Raw genomic sequence first — 19642 nt, 5'->3', positions numbered from 1 at the left:
TTCCTCTTGAAAAAATCATCACACACATTGACAGCATGAACCACAAAGTTATTCTCATACCCTTTAAAGTTGAAAACACATTCATCTACTTATCATTTTGCGGGTAAGGTGAGCTGATATGTGTAGCGTGCCTGCAAGGAAGCAGGTGGCCCATCTGAGCAGTTGGTCAGGGCACTTGACATTTATGATCTTTTAATCATCCCGAATCCAAACCCATGCCATTAATCACCTCAAACTTGGTCTTGATGGGATAAAACAGTCTAGTCTCGGATATCAAAAGACGATGGAAAGACCAACTCCAAGATCAATTAAGAGTTCTGTCACTCTGACAGCTTATGTTTTAGAATGTTTATTTTACTTTCATCGCAAATCAGCATGATAATTAACAGATTTAATATGAAAATTTAAAAGTAACTTTTCCTAAATGAGTTTAACTGTTTTATGTACATATTTTCATCTTGGTAACTCTTTTATTTTGTTATCCAATGTATAAAAATACATTTGTCTTGTATTTTGCACAGTTCTTTTATGACTCTGACTCTACGTTTAGTAAAGTGATGCAAAACAGCATTTCTGATCTAAAAAAAATGTTAGGGGATGGAAGTTAGTTGTTTTGTATTGGCATCTTCCTTCCTGAATGAGATGATCAATTAGATAACAAGTATATAACACCTCTCTGTATACCCTTATACTCCTTTCATAAACCTATCCTCCAATTAGCCGCCTAAGAGTAATGCGGATAATTCAATAAAAATTGCGTTCACAAACTCCGAAAATAAGCCGCATTATTTTTACGAGCGCCCGTCCTGAAAAAGGCGGATAATCGTCATGACAACTTGACACGCCCCTCCGATACGGTTGTGTTGGAAAAGGGTGACCTTGTGACCGCACCATGGCAATAATCCGCATTATTTGGAAATGCGTTCATAAACTCAAAATCTTGTCCCGATGCTGCTATTATGCGGATAATAGCAGCATCAAAATAATGCGGATAACTCTGGTCCTCCTCCAATTTTACGACCAAATTATGCTGCTATTAGCCACATAATTGGGTTTATGAAAGGGGTATTAGTTAATTCTCAATGGGGAGCTCATTTTTTATTGTCCTCTGTACAAGCATGCTACAACTATCCATTTTCAGGTAACCAGGCTATCTTTTTTTTTTGGGTTGAAGATTACTGTATTTATTCTATTTCTCTTTTAAGAGTCGTTTACTTGACATTATGCTGTAAGTGGAATACCTGTCATACTTTGCCACTGCCAAACTCTAATAATGTCAACATGAATCATAGGATAAATAAGGCAAGGCCCCAGAACACAAACCAAGACTTCCTACCCGACACGCAATCCCACTAATTAGATTTCATATTGCTTTCATAATTGTGAAAGATATTAATATAACAGATCTGCACAGAATTTGTCTGAGAACAGTGTGATTCAGAACCTATCACTTTATATTTAGGCCTATATCACAGACTTATGAATTATGACAGTACAATGAAAATTTGAGATATAAAAAGAATTACCATGATAAAAAAAATGTAGAAGGCTGTCTGGAAGAGAACGAATAGGCCTTCATACATGTATATGCCTACTTAAGACCTTGATATTCCTGAAGTGTAGGCTTACGATTACAAATATGCCTATTTATTTTATTTTTAAAAACATTTTTACATGATCATTATAAAGAAATGTCTACATACTACAATAGAAATGGATGTGAGAAAAGAGAGAGAGAGAAAGAAAAAGAAAGAAAGATAGGAGAATAAGGAGGAAGAGAGTAAGGAAGAGGGGGAAAAGGATAAAGGAAAGGAAAAAAAGGAGGGAAATGAGAGAAAACAAAAGAGGGATAGCGCAAGAGGGAAGGGGTTTGATAAGATGGGAGAGAAGAAGAAACGGAGAAAGGAAAGTGGATACAACAGGAAAGAGGAAAAGCAATAGGATTGTTTCAGTAGCCATATTACCTGAATTACTGTAAGTATGCTTAGCCGTAATTTGCATTTCCTGATCTCATATCCGCACCACTGATGAATGTAGTTGGGAATTATTAGCCCATGTTATGACGATTCGCTGACATCTGATGAGTGAAAAAAGGGTGGTATTTGTCACGAATGCTGTTGGATTATTATTGACATATCTGCTTAGGAACTGTTAAAATCTCAATTAGTGGTTAAAGATTGACACTCTCAAGGATGGTACTGTAGCAGTTGAGGAACACTGAGTATTTATATTTTTTTCTCAATTTCTAATCCTTAATTGTTGAGGGGACAATATAGGCCTACTGTATTTATTTATTCAAACAAGGAAATAGGAAATTGAGGATAATAAGGATATTTTGCCCTACTTGAAGTTGAATAGTATAAGTAGTCCTACATCTAAGCTGTTAAGGTTAAACAAGCTGATGTAATCTGAGCTTCCAGGTTATAAATCATATTTAACAATAACTGATAAATTCCTTTTGATCTGTCATAGTTTAGTTGCAAGATTATCCAAGATTTGTTTCCCCCGAGATGGTAAGAATTTTATTTTTTTTAATTTTGTGTAGTAATGGAAAAGAACAACATTTTAGGCCTATTTCATATGTTTTTCAAAAGTTATTTTCAACAATTGAACTCATTGTTGCTGGTTCCTATTATTTTCCTTCAAATCATTGGAATTTGCTTCCATTCTTATATTCTCCATGGAATAATTTTTAATTTTCAAACTTCATCAGTAGTTTTTGTTGTAGACTCTATTGGAATCGATGGAAAGCAATATCTCTGTGTAGTCCTTTGTAAAATCGCATGAAAGATGCATATCAAATTGTGATGTGATGCAAGGAAACGACTCCCTGCTCTATAGGAAACAAAACTTTATTGGTGTTGTGAAGGTTTGATTCACCCCTCTCCTGTCTGTATTCAATAAATTCAAATAAAGCCCTTAGCAATGGCATTCTTTTTCTCTCTTACACCAGCACAGCTTCAGCTTGTAGCAAGCTGGACAAATCTGAAAATTTATGAAGTGCCAGTTGTCGTAAATCAAGCCCCAGCTCCATATTCATGGCCATGTCTGAAACTGGAGGACGAAAATGGTAATCTTTTTCTATATTCTAACAAACCATCCTCTGATGTGTCAACAGGCTGGAGTCCTCCCAGGGATGCCCTGTTCTTCTTTCACATTGGGTGGGTCTCCATCAGTCTGAGTTTAGCTAGATGTGGGTGGGTGTGATTGAGTTTTTCAGAGGTGTATCAGTCAGATATGATCATTTATGTCTCCTGTCCTGTAAAGTCACCATCCGAAAGACATGGCCAGGGATCGAACCTCTGCATCAACCTGTAACTTCCCCATGCAGCTTCGATTACAGGTGTATGACACAACGTCCACTTGCAGAAAAGATCTCTGCAGCAACTTTATATGCATTTGATCATCCATTGTACATGTGCACAAGTTGTGTCCTTTTTGAGGGTCCCATGATATTTACTCTGGCGACAATTGCTCTGATGGAAAGGAGCCCCCTCCCCCCATTCTCCATTCACTGTGATGTTAAAGGCTATTCAATGTTGTGGATTTAGGCAATCGATTGTGAAAAGTGGCCCCAAAACATTTATTAAAAAAATTAAATTTTGCCTGCCTCTCATGATATTGAACATTGATGGCATTATGAACTGCACATGTTCAAGCACAGGACACAAGCTTGTCAAAGCACCATTAACAAAAACAACAAGCTTGAGATTCTAGCTAGATTGGTTAGAATGTCAAAAATTCAAACATCCAAATTTGTGTAAAATCATCTATATTCATCACAATTAGCTGATGGGTGCCCAAACGCGCACCCATTTAACTTTCTAGTCTAGCAGCATCCAACGTCTCACTCACATTTAATCATAACATCATAGGCTAAAGAATCAATCTACTACTTAAATCTTCATTACAAATTAGTCTTAGGTTCACTATGATTGGATTTTATACATGGGTAATTTTGAAAAAAATAAAAAATGGCTGATGAAGAGCTAATGAAAGCAGGCCTTCTCTATCCTCATCCCATGGCGCTTGGCCCCTGCTCTTTGCAAAAGTCGACTTCATAAATTTCAAATTATCCTTGGCACCAACTGACTCTATCCCTTTTCCTTAATTGGCTTCTTTAGCAAATCCAGGCATATGACAAGAAGGATACATTCATATTTCTGTGGATTAGGATGATAGAACATGTAGGCGTATTCAGACCGTTTCAAAATTCAATAAAACTAGGTATTCTCTGATTGGGAAATTTAACCTTATCTTCCCTGTTCAGAGAAAACCAGGTATTTTTGTGAAAGCAAAATACTTGTATTATTCCTGAAAGAAAATACCTGTTCATAAGTAGTAGGTAATCGATGACATTATAAGGACATTCACAGGGACTTTCCAAAGGTCTTGGGACTCCTGGGTATTTTGACTTTGTGAAAGCAAATTACTGGAACTGTCCCATCCCAGTGAGTAGATGGATACAGTCCATGGTCCATTTTGAATCGCGCGGCTCTCTCGCTAATTAGACTATGTACTGCCAATGCTCGTAACTACAAGAATTTATCTCGAAAGGGTTTGCTCCAGGTCCGTATGAATGCAGATAATAATTATCGGGTATTTTTTTAAAAGCCTGAATAAGTAATCAAAGTATTTTTGAGCCCGAGCAATTTCTCGTAAATTTAAAGGGTATTCTATTGATCGAGTTGGTCTGAAAACACCTTCTTTGGTGGATTCACCAATACTTTGGATTTGAATATACTCCTGGGAGCAGGGGAGTATCAGAGAATTAACTTGGAGCTCAAATTGACATAAATGAGGCTAGAGCGTGACATATTTATAGCTAGTCTGCATTGTTAGTAATTGCTTTTGAATGCATTTGGTGTCTCTTTGTCTGTATTGGTTGAATAGTTTTGCAGTTCAAGGTGAATATTCATATTACACTTTCTCACCAAATATATAGGCCTACATGTAGGCCTAAGCTTGAAACCATATAGAGACAAGTATGTGCATTCAGGTCAAATTCAAAATACATATATGAATATCTTTGGAAGCTTTACAGTAACTGGTATACCCATTGTTGAAATTAAGAACTCTGTCCATACTGTACATGGACTTGTTGGTCTTAATGATCTTTAATCATTTGTCTATAAATATTTTTAGTAGACATAATGGATTTCCTATATAAACTTACAAATAATTGAAATTGATAAATGAAATTACCCATATTTTAATTGAATAATTTTTAATCATTAATAATATTTCCCAAATCATAAACCTTTTAATTTCACTTTGGTAATTTCTTGTAAAGGCACCATCAGTCCTTCACGTTTTTTGAGGAGCTCAATTGAGCTCAGAATCACTCTTTATGAGGAGCTCAAATCAATATATTACATGTATTATAAATAGTAGATTTTTCTTAACATTGTATATATGTAATAGCTGTGTTAGCTATTAATTAATCTGTCGTGAAACTAGGCCTGGGTCACGTCAATACGTTTACAAGATGTCGTACACACTCCTGCTAAAAAAATATTCCTTGAAATTACTTTGATTTAGTTGAGAACTATCAGAAAAATGAAGAATATACACCTCTTTCCTGACTCTGATTTGAACTTACCTTGGTAAATATTGTAGTCCCACATGTAGACTTCCATGGTGTTGCCATGAAAATCTATATATGGCACTACATGGGACTGCAATATTTACCGAGTTTAAATTAAAATCAGAGTCGGGAAAGAGATGAATATTCTTCATTTTTCTGATAGTTTTCAACTAAATCAAAGTAATTTCAAGGAATTATGGAAAAATTATGGATTTAAAGATGTGAAATTTTAGCAATTTTTTTTTTTTTTTTTTTTTAGGAGTGTGATTTTTGCTCTCCTTATTTTTTTTGAGTGCAGTAGGATCGCCGGCACGATCGCGCTCCTCTGTGATTATGCACACGTCATTCCAGTAGTTGTCATTTGTCAGGAACTTCTTGAGGACATTTTTTTTTCTTCAACCATTTTCAGACTTGAGTATGGCAAAGCTATAGAAATATAATGAATAGGCAAACAGGTACCTGTGCTTGTATTTACACCACAGGGAAAATAAAGTCTTGGTTATGACTTCCTAATGAGAAACAAATTCCTCCTGTGATAGATTACATCCTGAACCAATTTGTTCTTGTCATCCATCAAGTTCAGACAGTCCCACAGTTGACATACATCTGGAGCATTACGTGATGCTTCATGGCCCATTCATATTATATACTGCAGTGTCTAATTTGTAACCTTGTAAAAATATAGAAATAATAATAATATGTCCATTCATATAGCGTAGTTACTATGTGCATATACTTAACTGCGCTTTGATACTTGGTGTCATATTATTACCCCGGCTGTAGCTAAGCCGCCATATTAATAGGCGCTAAAGCGTTCAAGTAATAAATCCTACCAGGTACCCATTCACCTCACCTGGGTCGAGTGCAGCACAATGCAGATAAATTCCTTGCTGAAGGAAATTACGCCATGGCTGGGATTTGAACCCACGACCCTCTGTTTCAAAGTCCGGAGACTAATCCACTGGACCACAACGCTCCAACATGACTGAAAGCATGTTCATTTTTGTTACCATTTATATGAATTTCAAGGATTTGAAATATATCCAGATCAGATATGAATAGTGACCATCCACACAAATTTATGTTTAAACCTTATTTAAATCTAACCATTGTAGATTTGAATTTAAAGCTGAAAGATTTGAATTTAAATCCATTTAGATATGAAAGTTAATCCTTAGGATTAAACATGAATCTGATGTTTGCCTGGTCATAATGCATAGCCGACCTCAAATCAATGTACTTTTAACACTGAATGGTATTGCTAAGTTCCAAAACCTCTGGTCATGCATTTCACCAAGGTGTGAGCTTTCTTGATCTTGCTAAAACATAGAGGGCATGCTTCTTTTCTGTGTTTCCTCGATGTGATGGACCCTTTGCTGCGGGCATACTCTTCCACAAGGAATCCAAGTTCTACTGTCAGCGGAGTTGGAAGTTACCAGGGGGGTTTAATTAAATTATAACATGGTACCTATGTGCCGCACCAAAGTCAGGGGGTAGGGGGCTCTGGAACTAGTCTTGTGGGGCGTAGCAAGAAACTTGCGATCAATTGCTAGTCTATTTTCGTTCCCGAAATCAAGCATATGCTGTGCAATGAATTGTGAAGTTACTTTTTCTTGTACGATGGAGACAGATGGCAGAAGAAGAACTTCTGTTTGATGATGTAGAATCTGGTGCATGATAATGATCTTGGCGACTACATGATACATTCAATATCTTGACCATAATTTGGGTTTGCCTTGAAAGTAATGAGGTGTAGGCTTACATATCCATTAGAATCTTAGAAGTGATTCCTCTATATTTGTGTATGAATTAGAAAATGCTTATCAAGGTATCATGTAATTTCATTCAACCTTTCCGAGCCTCAAAGGAGATAAATTAGATGAAAGTTGTCACTTTACGTGTGAGTGTTGTCATAGAGGGGAAAGTGCCCCTTCCTCAATCTGCCGTTATGAATTATGAATCAGAGTGAGATGTTATGATCAAATGCTTCTGCATGTCCATGTATGTAGGGTATGGTTAAAGAGAAATTCCAGTTCTTATAATGATCACAAAATGAATAGACCGGAATCAAGAACATTAAGTGCCTGTTTCACAAAAACTTACAAATATATCTTTGCCATCATTTAACATGGAAACTTTGATTGTGATTGGCTGCTGAGCCATGTTACCTTAGTGGTTGCCATACTGTAGTATAATAAAATCTTCATGAAACAGGCCCCAGATTTGCATGCCAAATGACAATTGAAAATATAAATGTGTATGATACAGGATGAGCATGTCATTCTGTGGGAGGCAGATCTTTTAATGCCTCATGCCTCATTATTAATGAGGCATGTGTCCACTTGTGCTTATTTGTATTGCCCTTTTTTTCTTAGCCTGCTTGACTTTCAGCTAGTTTTCATTATTTCATTTTTGGTTTGTTTACATGTAGTAGTAAGTCAAATCATTTCAAAACTTTTCATACAAGGCCTCGATTTATGATATCGTCGCATGCACCACGAGCCGTCCTCTCTGCGCACTTCGATGCGAAAGTTACTTTTGCAGAAAACGCATTTAAAGAAAAGTTTTTTTTTAAACCAGCAATAAGTGCACCTACAGGGAGAGCAAATTATTTACCAGTGTCTTCGTTAAAAAGTTCAGGTTCCAAAGTTTCATCCCGTATCTTCATATTTTCTTGAAGTTAATTATTTACGCCACAGTGGGCAACGTAACAGAGAGGACGGTTCGGGGAATAGATAAAGTGCGCTTAACTTTCGCATCGAAGTGCGCAGAGAGGATGGTTCGTGGTGCCTGCGACGATATGGTAACAGTTTGTCTTGATTTTACAGACTTTCAAAGTAATTGCTCACTGCATCTGATCAAGTTTTGCTTCAATACTCTAAATTAGTGATGAAAACCCAACATGCAGGTTGAAGAAATATATTTGTTCTATTGTTTCCTGGTATAAAGTAAGTATGGATCCCTCTCTTGTCCTGTGGGTATTGGTCTTGATGTTGGAAATGAGAAGGTACAGGGTCTAAATTTCCAGGTCAAAGTAGGCAGATGGGACATGTAGTCTTGAAGTCACATCATAAATCTTAAAGCAAGATATCTTTACTGAGCTCAGTCAAGCCTAATTTATAATATCACTATTTGGAGTTAGAACTCAGAATGCTTTCTACCCATGACATAAATGTTTTACAGGATTTTTTTATCTTCATGCAAGCATGTTCATACGCGGATTCTCTTCATGGTCGATGTCATTTGATTGCTTTGTAATCTAAACAAATGTTCCAGTCAGAGAACTAAGTGGGTTAGTCAGAGAACCCCTCTTAAAATCATTGATTTATGGGACTGGGTCTGATGCATTACTACAGCAGGCGCAGCTCAAAGTGCAATCCTGAAATTTATGATTTCAATTTCTGATAATAATTCATGTTCATACAGATTTTGTGTCAACATCTGTTCTTGTATGATCAAGGAAATGTCAAGGAGATAAAGGATTTATTCAGGTACAAACGGAGAGTCTGCTTGACTGAGCACAAGTTCAATGCATTCACTGGCAGTGCTCACAGCAAAGTAAATATTTTATTGGTTATGTCGGAAATCTGCGTTGGTCTTCAATAGTACATTGTCATTTCCCTATTGTTGCAAACTTCAAGGAAAGAACACAAAAACCCACAAATCATGATGGTGAATCGTTTCCATGGTAGATTAAACCTTGATTTGAAAAAAAAGAAAGTGGATGGATTATACTTGAGACATAGGCAAAACCTAATGGAGAAAAACTCAGGCTAAAACCTAATGGAGCGTATTGTTGTCGGTAGAATCCGACACGCTGCATGCAAGTTGTACTTTAGATTCACTTATCTCACTGAATATGCATCACATAAATGCAATCATGTATTTGGACGCTTCCCTTTGTACTCTTATATGAGCTAGACAAGGTCCTGAAGTGAAAATCTATTTTGGGGGTGCGGTGCGTGTGTGTTACGGAGGGCAGGCAGGCAGCCAATTTTTCATCCATGGTTAGATGACATCACAGATGAGATCTGTAACGAGGGAGTCTCCCTGTGATGCGGTTTGCAATTAGCCCTAAACCCCATCTGGATTCACTCCACTAGGTTTGACTCATCAAATGGGATATTACAAGAGAATCAATTTAAAAATATTCTCCCCCTTTCCCTTCACCTTCACCAGCAAAATGACAATATGAAAAAAAATTGAGTATGTTCCGAAGGTGTCGAGAGCAGGAGTGTTCACTGTGTGTAGTTTGTTTACAGTGCTCTCAAGAGGAAAATGAGACTGAAATAGAAATTCATGTTGACAGCTAGACTATAATGAGAAATATCCCCCGCAGAGGTTGGGCATGCAGTACAAAAGATATTTGATGCGCAACATTTCCTACTTGTACTTGGGATAGGATTAGTGATTGTTCCTATGGAGATGCAGGAGGCACAAAACTTTTCTTGATTTACAGGGCCTACACTCACATAATTTGCACTATACCACTCACTCACTTTGCTGAAAATCAAGGTTACAGCATGGAAAACAAAGGAAAGAGTATGTATGTGGGGGCAATTCACGTACTGCACCATTTAATTTCATTTTATCAATTCATAATGCTGATATCAAGTCTCATTTAACCTTGGTGATGCATTATCATGATTAATTGATTAATAAATGAGTCGTATAGAACCAACCCACAAAGAGACCATTCCAGTCACCATCACAAATGGATTATGTAGGGTCTACATGTAGTCTGCACAGAAGATTACAAGCTTGTATGATACACCGCACAAAACTTAATATATACATGTATGATTGGATCGAAATATGCTAAATATCTTTATATATAGAAATGTGTATGGCATATGTAATTTCTTTGAAGGGGAACCGTAGCCAATTAGGTATGCATATCATACCCACAGATGGTCTTAACAGCCTCTATACTCTTGAGGCTCTTCTTGAGATCAATAAAACTTTCAGGTTTGCACAAATGTGAGTCTGATACAGAAGAATGCTCTCTGAAAATGATATTGCATTCTCCAGTGGTTTATATTTCTTATATTGCATAGGTGAGATGGGGATGAGTCTGATAGTAGATGTTCATGGAAAACGATAATGCATCCCCTGGTGGTTTATATTCTCTTATGTTGTATGGATGAGATGAGGATGAGTTTGGTAGATCAGAGGAAGAGTTGATAGTAGATGCTCACAGAAAATGATAATGCATCCCTTGGTGGTTTATATTCTCTTATATTGTATGGGTGAGATGAGGATGAGTTATGTAGATCAGAGGAGAGATTGATAGTAGAAGCTCACAGAAAAGGTGATGCATCACATGGTGGTATATATTCTCTTATATTGTATGGATGAGATCAGGATGAGGATGAGTTTGATAGTACATGTAAAAATTCTCACAGAGAATGATAATGCGGCCCCTGGTGGTTTATATTGTTCTTATATTGCATGGATAAGATGAGGGTGAGTTAGGTTGCACTCATGCGTAGTACCTATTTATCTCTCCACGAAAGCAGATGGTTATGATTTTGATCATCTAACCAGTAACCACATTTCACAGTATGCTCCCATGTACATGTTTCTCATCCTATGTGTATCACAGTTGGGAATAGCCATGACACAGCTGTGTAATAACAATGCATTGATGATTTTTTAATGATACTTAATATTAAATATCAAAATACAGAAAACAATAAAAATATTCATATCTTGCTTGAATATGATTCCCACCAAGAGTGTAGAAAGAAAAGGGGACTAAAAGGACTTTTATACTGTACTTGGTTTACATTTATTGATGTTATTATCAATGTGTCAAATTATCAAGAACAGAGGGAATAGTTTATTAATTATGTACCCTATTGCATAATGAAACTTTTTCCATTTTATGTTAATGATGCTTATTTATTGATGTATAGTTTCTGTTGGAACTTGATTATATTTTGTTTTGTTATTTTCTTCTAATCTTGCATGCAACTTCATGCCTCGAAAGAATACCATTGTATCGTACGTATATATTAATCTATTGCATTGAAATAAAAATGCCATAAGCTCCACCATTTTCATATGCCCCATACTTGCTACAAAATCAAATGTCATGAGAAGTAAAGATGTTTTAAACATTTTATATTTCTTTGTTTGTTCCTCTCTCAGCCAAAGCTGCTCTCTGGTGATCTTCTCGACCTTGTTGCATCTTACTTTAATCTCAAAGAAAAGGATTACTTCGGTTTGGCATTCCTGGATGAAACGTAAGATCTTGTTCCTTCTTTTTTAACTATTTTCCTCCTCCTTATATCTTATTCATAAGTAGATTAGACATAGATTAACCCAGTTTGTACAGAAATTGGTATTCCCAAAGGCTGTTAGAATGAATTAATGTTCATGATGAATAAATGACAACTTTTTCCCCCATTTTGTCAAGAGAACTTTTGAAAATTAAAAAAGCCCTTTTTTATTTAGACTATAAAAGAGGCCAGCCTGATTGTTGAAAATAACACTAGACATTACATTCATGTACACATAGCTTTTAAAAGGGTAAATTTAAGAGCTTTAACTACTTAATGATGATCAATTTCCAGATTATTTTGTTGATCAAAAGATTCTTTTATAAGAATAGGTGTGCCAAATCATAGGAATGAAAAATAAATGTTAAAATTTTGATTAGACCATAGAGCAGTTACAGCAGATTGTCTGCTCACTCTCAAGATGTCAGCTAATACTCGGCATTGATTGATATTATTCTGGCTTTCCGGGGCTTGGCAATTAAGCATATACTTGTATTATGTGAGGTTCATGTGCATTAAAAAGTACATGTGTAGCGACATACTCTTAATCTTGTTAATTTGGCCGATGGAATTAGATTATGCTTCGTGCGGTAGCAGGGTCGTATTAAAGTGGAGTAACATTTCCTTCTGTTTGCCAGCTGCGCTTCAAGACATTAAACTGCCATTCTGTGTGATATTTGGGACAGAAATTAGATTTGCTAAGAAATATCCACCTGTGTCACATTTGCTTCTGTAAGTTTTTTTCAAAACGGAAAAAAGAAAAAGAAAGCAACTGAGGAAATTTCACAGGAAGCACATTTACAATTTGCAGTGCACATCTTAATTAATTGATTTAGTGGAAAAAAAAATTATTTTTTTGCCCAAATGAAATTCATGTGTCTATTTCATCGAGGACTGTTTCAAAATGAGTGTAATGTACAAAATAACTGTCATCTTATAAGATAGATAGATAAATGGTTTATCAATAAAAATCAAGACATCATCGCGGCTAAGGCCGAATTGCAATGTATTCACAAGGTAATAAAGACACAAAAAATATTCAAACTATAACACAGATAATTACAAGATAAATAATAATACAGAGAAAGTATGATATTGAAACTTTACAAGGTACATTATACGGAGAAAGTATGATATTGAAACTAATATTGTTGAATCATAAAGAGGATTGATGAAATGTAGTATTTTCAAAGAAATCTTCAATTGATATATTGTGGTATTGATAATTCCTTGCATTCATTTATTAAATTTTGTTGATTGACGTTACATGAATTTATCAACAATGTCCTTATTCAATCATTCCAAAATGAATATCCCTGATGTGTAGACCTACATGTATAACTTTCTATGTGTAGAAGATTCAAACAAAAATGTTTGATAAGTCCTTGACTGAATTCTTTCAGTTTGTATCATACCCTTGATTACCAGGGAGTAAAAAAAGAGATGAGAACCTCTGACCATAATGACAGAAAGGAAATGAAAGTCTTTGGTTTGTATATACAAAAACGAGGAAGTTGGAAACTCTTAGCCTTTTGTTTTTATTGGATGGCTGTTGAGAGTCAAACAATGGGCCCTTGTCAAAAAGGGAAATCTTTGAAGATTTTTACATTAGCAATGATATAACAGTTTTTTTTGTTAAGCAATACAGTACCTTATTCTTCAAGAGATATGGTGGGCCTACATTCATGAAGTACACATGAAGGATATGAAAAAAGTTTTACATGCCATATTTTAAAATATGCATTAGAGGCTCTATCCATATTTTCATCCTCTATTATATAGGCCTATATACTGCAAACGGCAAAAAAGTAATATGTATTTGTGTCAATTGCAGACTCTCGCATTGTCTCCTTTATAAAGCATCTCTCAATTTACCAGTCTTGTTAGCATGCATGGTATCATAATTCAAACTTAAAAAGCCCCTTTATATTATTTAATTTTTCATTTCCAATTTGGCTGTGTATTATTGCTCAAACTCCAGTTTGCAAACAATTTATCATACAGAGCAGAGATGTATACAGCTCTCTCTTATATGAAAACAGGCTAGGCCTATTTGTGTGTATATATGGCTAACATGTACCGTATTGAATGAAATCATTCCATAAAGTCCTTGAGTGGTGGTTTCTTTCATACAATGCTGTCTGCTCAAGTGGGGAAACAGTAGGGGAAGGCGGGTAAGTTGTGACAGTTTTTGCTTTTGCATGTTAGAATTGATATGATTAATAATCTTGTCGAAATAAGTACCTTGCCTTGAAATTTAATTCTTCTGAAATATTTTCCACCTATATATAACTTTCTACCCCAACACTGAAAGTCATCGTGACCTTTGAAAAAAAAGATGTCAAATGGCTCAACTTGCCCCATATGTGGGGTAAGTTTGAGCCACCTTCTGGGGTAAGTTGAGCCACAAAAACTATGTACAAAATGTATGGGGGAGAACCAGCATGTCAATTTTTTGTTTAAAGTCTTTTCACTTGGTAATTCTCTATAAATACTAACATCCTGTAAAAGGAAAAGAGCAGTCATGTAAATTTGCTCCTTTCAGCCTGCATTTCAATCGATTTTTATGGTTTGTTTGTTTTTTAAGATACATTACCATAGGAATTACCATGGCTCAACTTGCCCCATGCTGTTTGGCTCAACTTACCCCAGTCCGAACTTAGTGCGATAATTTTGTATCCACACATTTATTATGCATCCATCATATAAAAGACTATGACAAGAATGAAGATCCATACCTGGACTAATAATATTGTTATCATGTCTTTATTATATTTAAAGACGTGTGTGTTTATAAAGTACTTATCTATTTCACACTCTTTTTTACTTTTTTGGCTGAAATTCATATTTTTCCCTTTAAAAAACTACTTTTTGTTTCAAAGTTGGAAACAATGTGGTGGGGTTAGGGGTTATGCTATGGGTCATCAATACATGACACCACCACAATGTCTGACTCATTCATTATTGGCCTGGGGCTGGCTCAACTTGCCCCTATGCTCAACTTACCCCGCCTTCCCCTACCTTTTTCATGAAAAATGAAATCTATTGTTCAGCTTTAGATTTTTGAAGAATTGACAAACTGACTAAGGAGTATTTATCATTTGATGGGTTTTTGTCAGAGGAGTGTATTCTGAAGTGAAATTCAGCAAAAAGTATGAATCATGCAAATACATAGATATTGTGGATCCCAAATAGTCCTGTGCTTATAAATGAAGAAAATACCATAACAACCAGAAAGCAGGTTTATGATATAAACACAATGTACATGAAGGCCTTTAAAAATGAGAAACCATAAGATAACTTGTAGCCATGCAGGCCTATTGATATTACCAGTATTTTTTTTCTTTACATTTACTATGGTTGTATCTGAGCACTGATATATTTTATGAATAGAGCCCTTGATTTACTTTGATTATGCTGATTGTAATGTTGTTTGAAGAGGGTTTTCATGTAATTTTACAACTTGATTACTAATACTAGTTCATTTCTATTAATATGGACAAGTTCAGTATTTGAGAAGTAATTCTGTATTATTAAATTCTCAAATCCATTTACATACATGTACATTTAGATGAATATCCAATAATTTGAAACAAGGAGGAGGGTGGGGGGGGCTCTTACATTTCCAAATGTACTCAAACAGATTGGAGGTGGGGGGGGGGACTTTGTTTGATATGAATTAGGAAATGTATTATTTAGCCATCATGTACATGTATTTACATGTTCAATCCTTTTATGGTTTTTAATGTTTGGAACGATGAAGGTTACTGAATGTCATTGTGTTGGGACTTTTCCCTTTTTTGCTGACTTTGTTCTGTTTACCTTGTTTCGAACAATGACATTTCTATACCGTCAACCATGCATAAATTCAAATTCACAAAGATAAACATTTGACGTCAAAACGGAATAAAGTAAGCCCATCTAGTACACAGCAAGAGTTGGTGCTTGTAAGGCAGTATTTGTGTTATCCATCAGTGTAAATGATATGAAGTGTAAATATATTGCAGTATGTTTTCCACGGATGACAGTTTTTTTTTTGCTTTGATGTTGATAATTTGAAAGTTTTGTCACACAAAACTATGGATTCAGTTTAAAAATTTAGTATGAATGAGAATGAATAACTGAAATAAATGAATATGTTGTTACTTCTTTGATATATTAGTAAGATTAATGTGCACCCTGCATGTGTAGTTTGTTGTTTCTGATGACTGCAATATATCACAAACTGATAAGAATATTATTGAATTTGTTTGTATTCAATTTTTTATGACTTTAGTAATAACTCAAGAGGATCAGGATAGGGAAAGTGTTATACATCTATCTTTACAATAGTACATGTAGTAGCACTATATACTCACGTGGAGCCTATGCCTTATTGTTAGGAAGAGGGAATTGAATTGAAATGACATCTAACAATTTTGTAAATACTTCCCATTGGCAGAAGGCCCATAGCCAATGAAAATCACAAATCGCAGACATCATAATTGTTACAAAAGACAGATTTTCTTCTCAGAATAGAGCGTTAATTTGCATAATCCGGGCCTTGAGACTTCTTTGAAGTGTCTTGTCGCTATTTATCACAGTCCAGCCTAAAAATACAAAAAAAAAACCCTTTGAATACAGCTGATACTATGCACCTGCTTTGACTCTGTAGGATGAAGTGGGTATTAAAAAGTAAGAAGTCCTTTCAAATTTCAGTTTAGATCTAGACTCCCTTTCAGACATTCATAATTGTTTCTCATTTATTGATGAATTATATTTTCTCATGTATTTTTTTAAATGACTTCTTGGAAAAGCCAGAGTCTGACTTTTTGGTTTGGAACAAGTTGTTGAAAGCTTTAGGAAATACATGAAGAAAGTTAATTTAATTCATTTAATATTGCTTTAGTTTCTTTTAAACAATACATGTTGCATACCCTATTTTTGATGAATTATATTTTCTCATGTTAGATTTGTTTTTTTTTTAACTGACTTTTCTTTGAAAAGTCAGGGCCTGGCTTTTTAGTTTTGGAACAAGTTGTTGAAAGCTTGAGGAAATACATGAAGAAAGTTACTTTATTTTTTTTAAATCATTCAAATAATTTTTTTTACACAATACATGTTGCATATAATGATAATACTGTACTTGAAATGATATACCTATAATGCAGTCAGTGAACTTTGCGGATGGGATATTGACTTTTAAAGGAAATTGATTAATTAAATTGGCCAATATGTACTAATCAATCTACAAATGATCGTAGTGTAAATTGGAAACCGGGCTGTTGAAGGGACTGTGTTAATAATGAGACTGGCAATGGTATTGCGCCAAGATGATGGTAATTCTTTAGGGACACAGGTATGCTGATTGGTAATTCGATTTGAGGTGATAATCCTGGACAAGCTGGACACTGGACAGTTCTCTATCAGTCTGAGATCGGTCAGTCTCAATATTCTAGCTTGATTCGCCCACTTCAGAATTAATTTCAATTTTCAAGATACATGAATCCCTATCCCATCAGCATAAGTTGGGAAAATGTAATTGGCATTGGCAGAAAGTGGAGTACAAGAAAAAAAAAGTATGTTCCACTAAATCATCATTCTATAATTTGTGTCTTTATTCTTATTCTTATTTTTATTTTTTATTCATTTAGTATTATTTTTATTTTTATTATTATTATTATTTTTTTTTTGGGGGGGGAGTAATGAGTGTTACCACTTATTGCTTGGGTGTGGATTGTAACTTTGGGCTGTGGAGCACTTCTGGCTCCAGGTTAGTTTTTGATCTTCCAAAAACTCACCCTGAGCCAAAACCCTGATATTCACTTGCAAATTAGCCGGGTAATTCAATAAATGACAATGCACTATTACAGTGTATGCAAATATCCAAAGTTAACTTGGGATTGCAAATCTTTAGATAATCCTTATGAAAAAAAAATATCCCACTAATAGCATTTTGTTACAAATAAATTGGAAATGATTGTGATTAAGATAATTTACCATATTGGAAAGAGCAGGATTATTTGAAAGTTCGGACTTCGGGTTGATGGGGGAAGGGCCTACTACGAAGACTCTTTGCTGCCACTGCCACTGCAGTATCATCTCCAAGACCATTTCCGTTGATAGATTTCATAGGATGATATCTCGGTTGACCATTGCCGCTTTTAATCTTGACCATGAAAGGACTACGATAGACAAAATTTTTGCCAAGAGAAGTTGTACCTGAGAATGAACACCTTGATGGGTTTCAACAGATGATACACACTTGCTGTCTAAACTGTGACTGGTAGATTTTTAAAGAAGATATCCATTGACCATATTGAAGACATGATAATACTATCTACGAAATGTAGTCCTACCTTATTTGCTGCAGCTCACTTCAGGGGCAGCGGAACTGGGGGGGGGCACGCGAGTACGAGTTTTTCAGAAAATGTGTACCATAAATATGGAAATGACCTGATTTGTGATGTTGTTAATGCTAAGCCCCTCCCATATTACAAAAATGTTCATATTCCCCTGCCCCGAAAAGTCCCTGCTTGGGATAATGTATTTTTCAATGTACTACATTGGCCATTTATTATGATAAACAATAGTAAAAAATGAGTATGATAATTGGCAATTTGACTGAAAGAAAATTTGGTTATATTTTGGCATTGATCAGGTACTTTAAAAGTTGTCCTTAGTATTAAAGAGATACAACAATAGAGTACGTATTTTTAAATATGTTAGTATATTAAATCAGAAATGCTTCAGACCCCCCCCCCCCAGTAGAAGTTAGTGACAAACACAATCAAGTAGCCATCTCTCATGAGGATCCCAATTCTGATCAAGTTTTAACCATTCGTCACACTTGCTAGATTACTATGGAAGATGAACTCTGCAGTATTTACTCTTTATTCACTTAAATTGAAATATTGATGATTACTTTCAACTGTTTCTGCAAATTATTGAACACAATTTTTCAAATGGTTGGAAATTTTCATGACTGTATAGTTGGAAAATTCAATGAAGCACAGAATCGCCACAAAGGCATTTGTTTAAATAAGGTGAGAGCACGCTATCTTTAATAATAGGAGGCTTGAAGCCCCCTTGAAGCATACAAATGTCTTTAAACATACTATCAGCAAAGGGCATTCCATCTCCTGAGTAATGGAACTGAAAGAGTGCCCTCTTGTGTTGGAAATAGAAAAGTCTCTGTAAACTTCAAAAGTTTATGAGGTAACTGTCTAGCTATGCCATGGTACACAACTATGAGTCATACTTTGTGGGCAATACCATGGTCATTTAGCACCAAACAGAGATTATGGAGGTTATAAGATGTATAATTAGAAACCATATGGCTTCACTTGGGAGAAATGTACACAATCACACAGTGTCAACATTTCATTTTTGTTGACATGTTGGATTACAGGTGTTATTCTGTTATGGCAATGTATACACGAATATGACCTATGCAGTTGTGCTACTCTACTAGTATAATTTTTCATATTGAGTGACGCATCAAAATTGTTTTAATAATGGAGAATATAATCTTACGTACCATTATAATAGTTTCCTTGATTAGAATTTTATTATGATCTAGAGAAGAATCGGAAGAAAAAAAATTACTATCAATTTATTAAAATGTACATGTATGAATGTTTGTACACAATATCTCAGACTCCATTGGGATGTGCATGTAATTTTTGGCTTAAAAGTTCCTTTTTTCCTTAGAACTGAATTTAGAATTCCACATGAAAAATACTTATCTGTATTTTACTTAAAGATAAAGTTGACATGCTCCAATGAATGA

The 19642-nt window shown here is 35.2% G+C and overlaps 1 protein-coding gene across 8 annotated transcripts in view; it reads left to right on the top strand.

The window, feature by feature from the left end:
- LOC121411402 (FERM domain-containing protein 4A-like) overlaps positions 1-19642 on the top strand; it is an 84815-nt gene that overhangs the window by 2145 nt on the left and 63028 nt on the right. For all 8 annotated transcript variants that reach the window (XM_041604113.1, XM_041604115.1, XM_041604114.1 and 5 more), the window contains exon 2: positions 11741-11835. In XM_041604113.1, the coding sequence (XP_041460047.1) occupies positions 11741-11835 (95 nt within the window). The remainder of the gene's footprint in view (positions 1-11740; positions 11836-19642) is intronic.

The sequence above is a fragment of the Lytechinus variegatus genome, chromosome 3 (assembly GCF_018143015.1).
Source record: "Lytechinus variegatus isolate NC3 chromosome 3, Lvar_3.0, whole genome shotgun sequence".
Taxonomy (NCBI): Eukaryota; Metazoa; Echinodermata; class Echinoidea; order Temnopleuroida; family Toxopneustidae; genus Lytechinus; species Lytechinus variegatus.
Note: the sequence above shows the minus strand (reverse complement) of the source record. Positions and strands in the feature narration are given on the sequence as shown.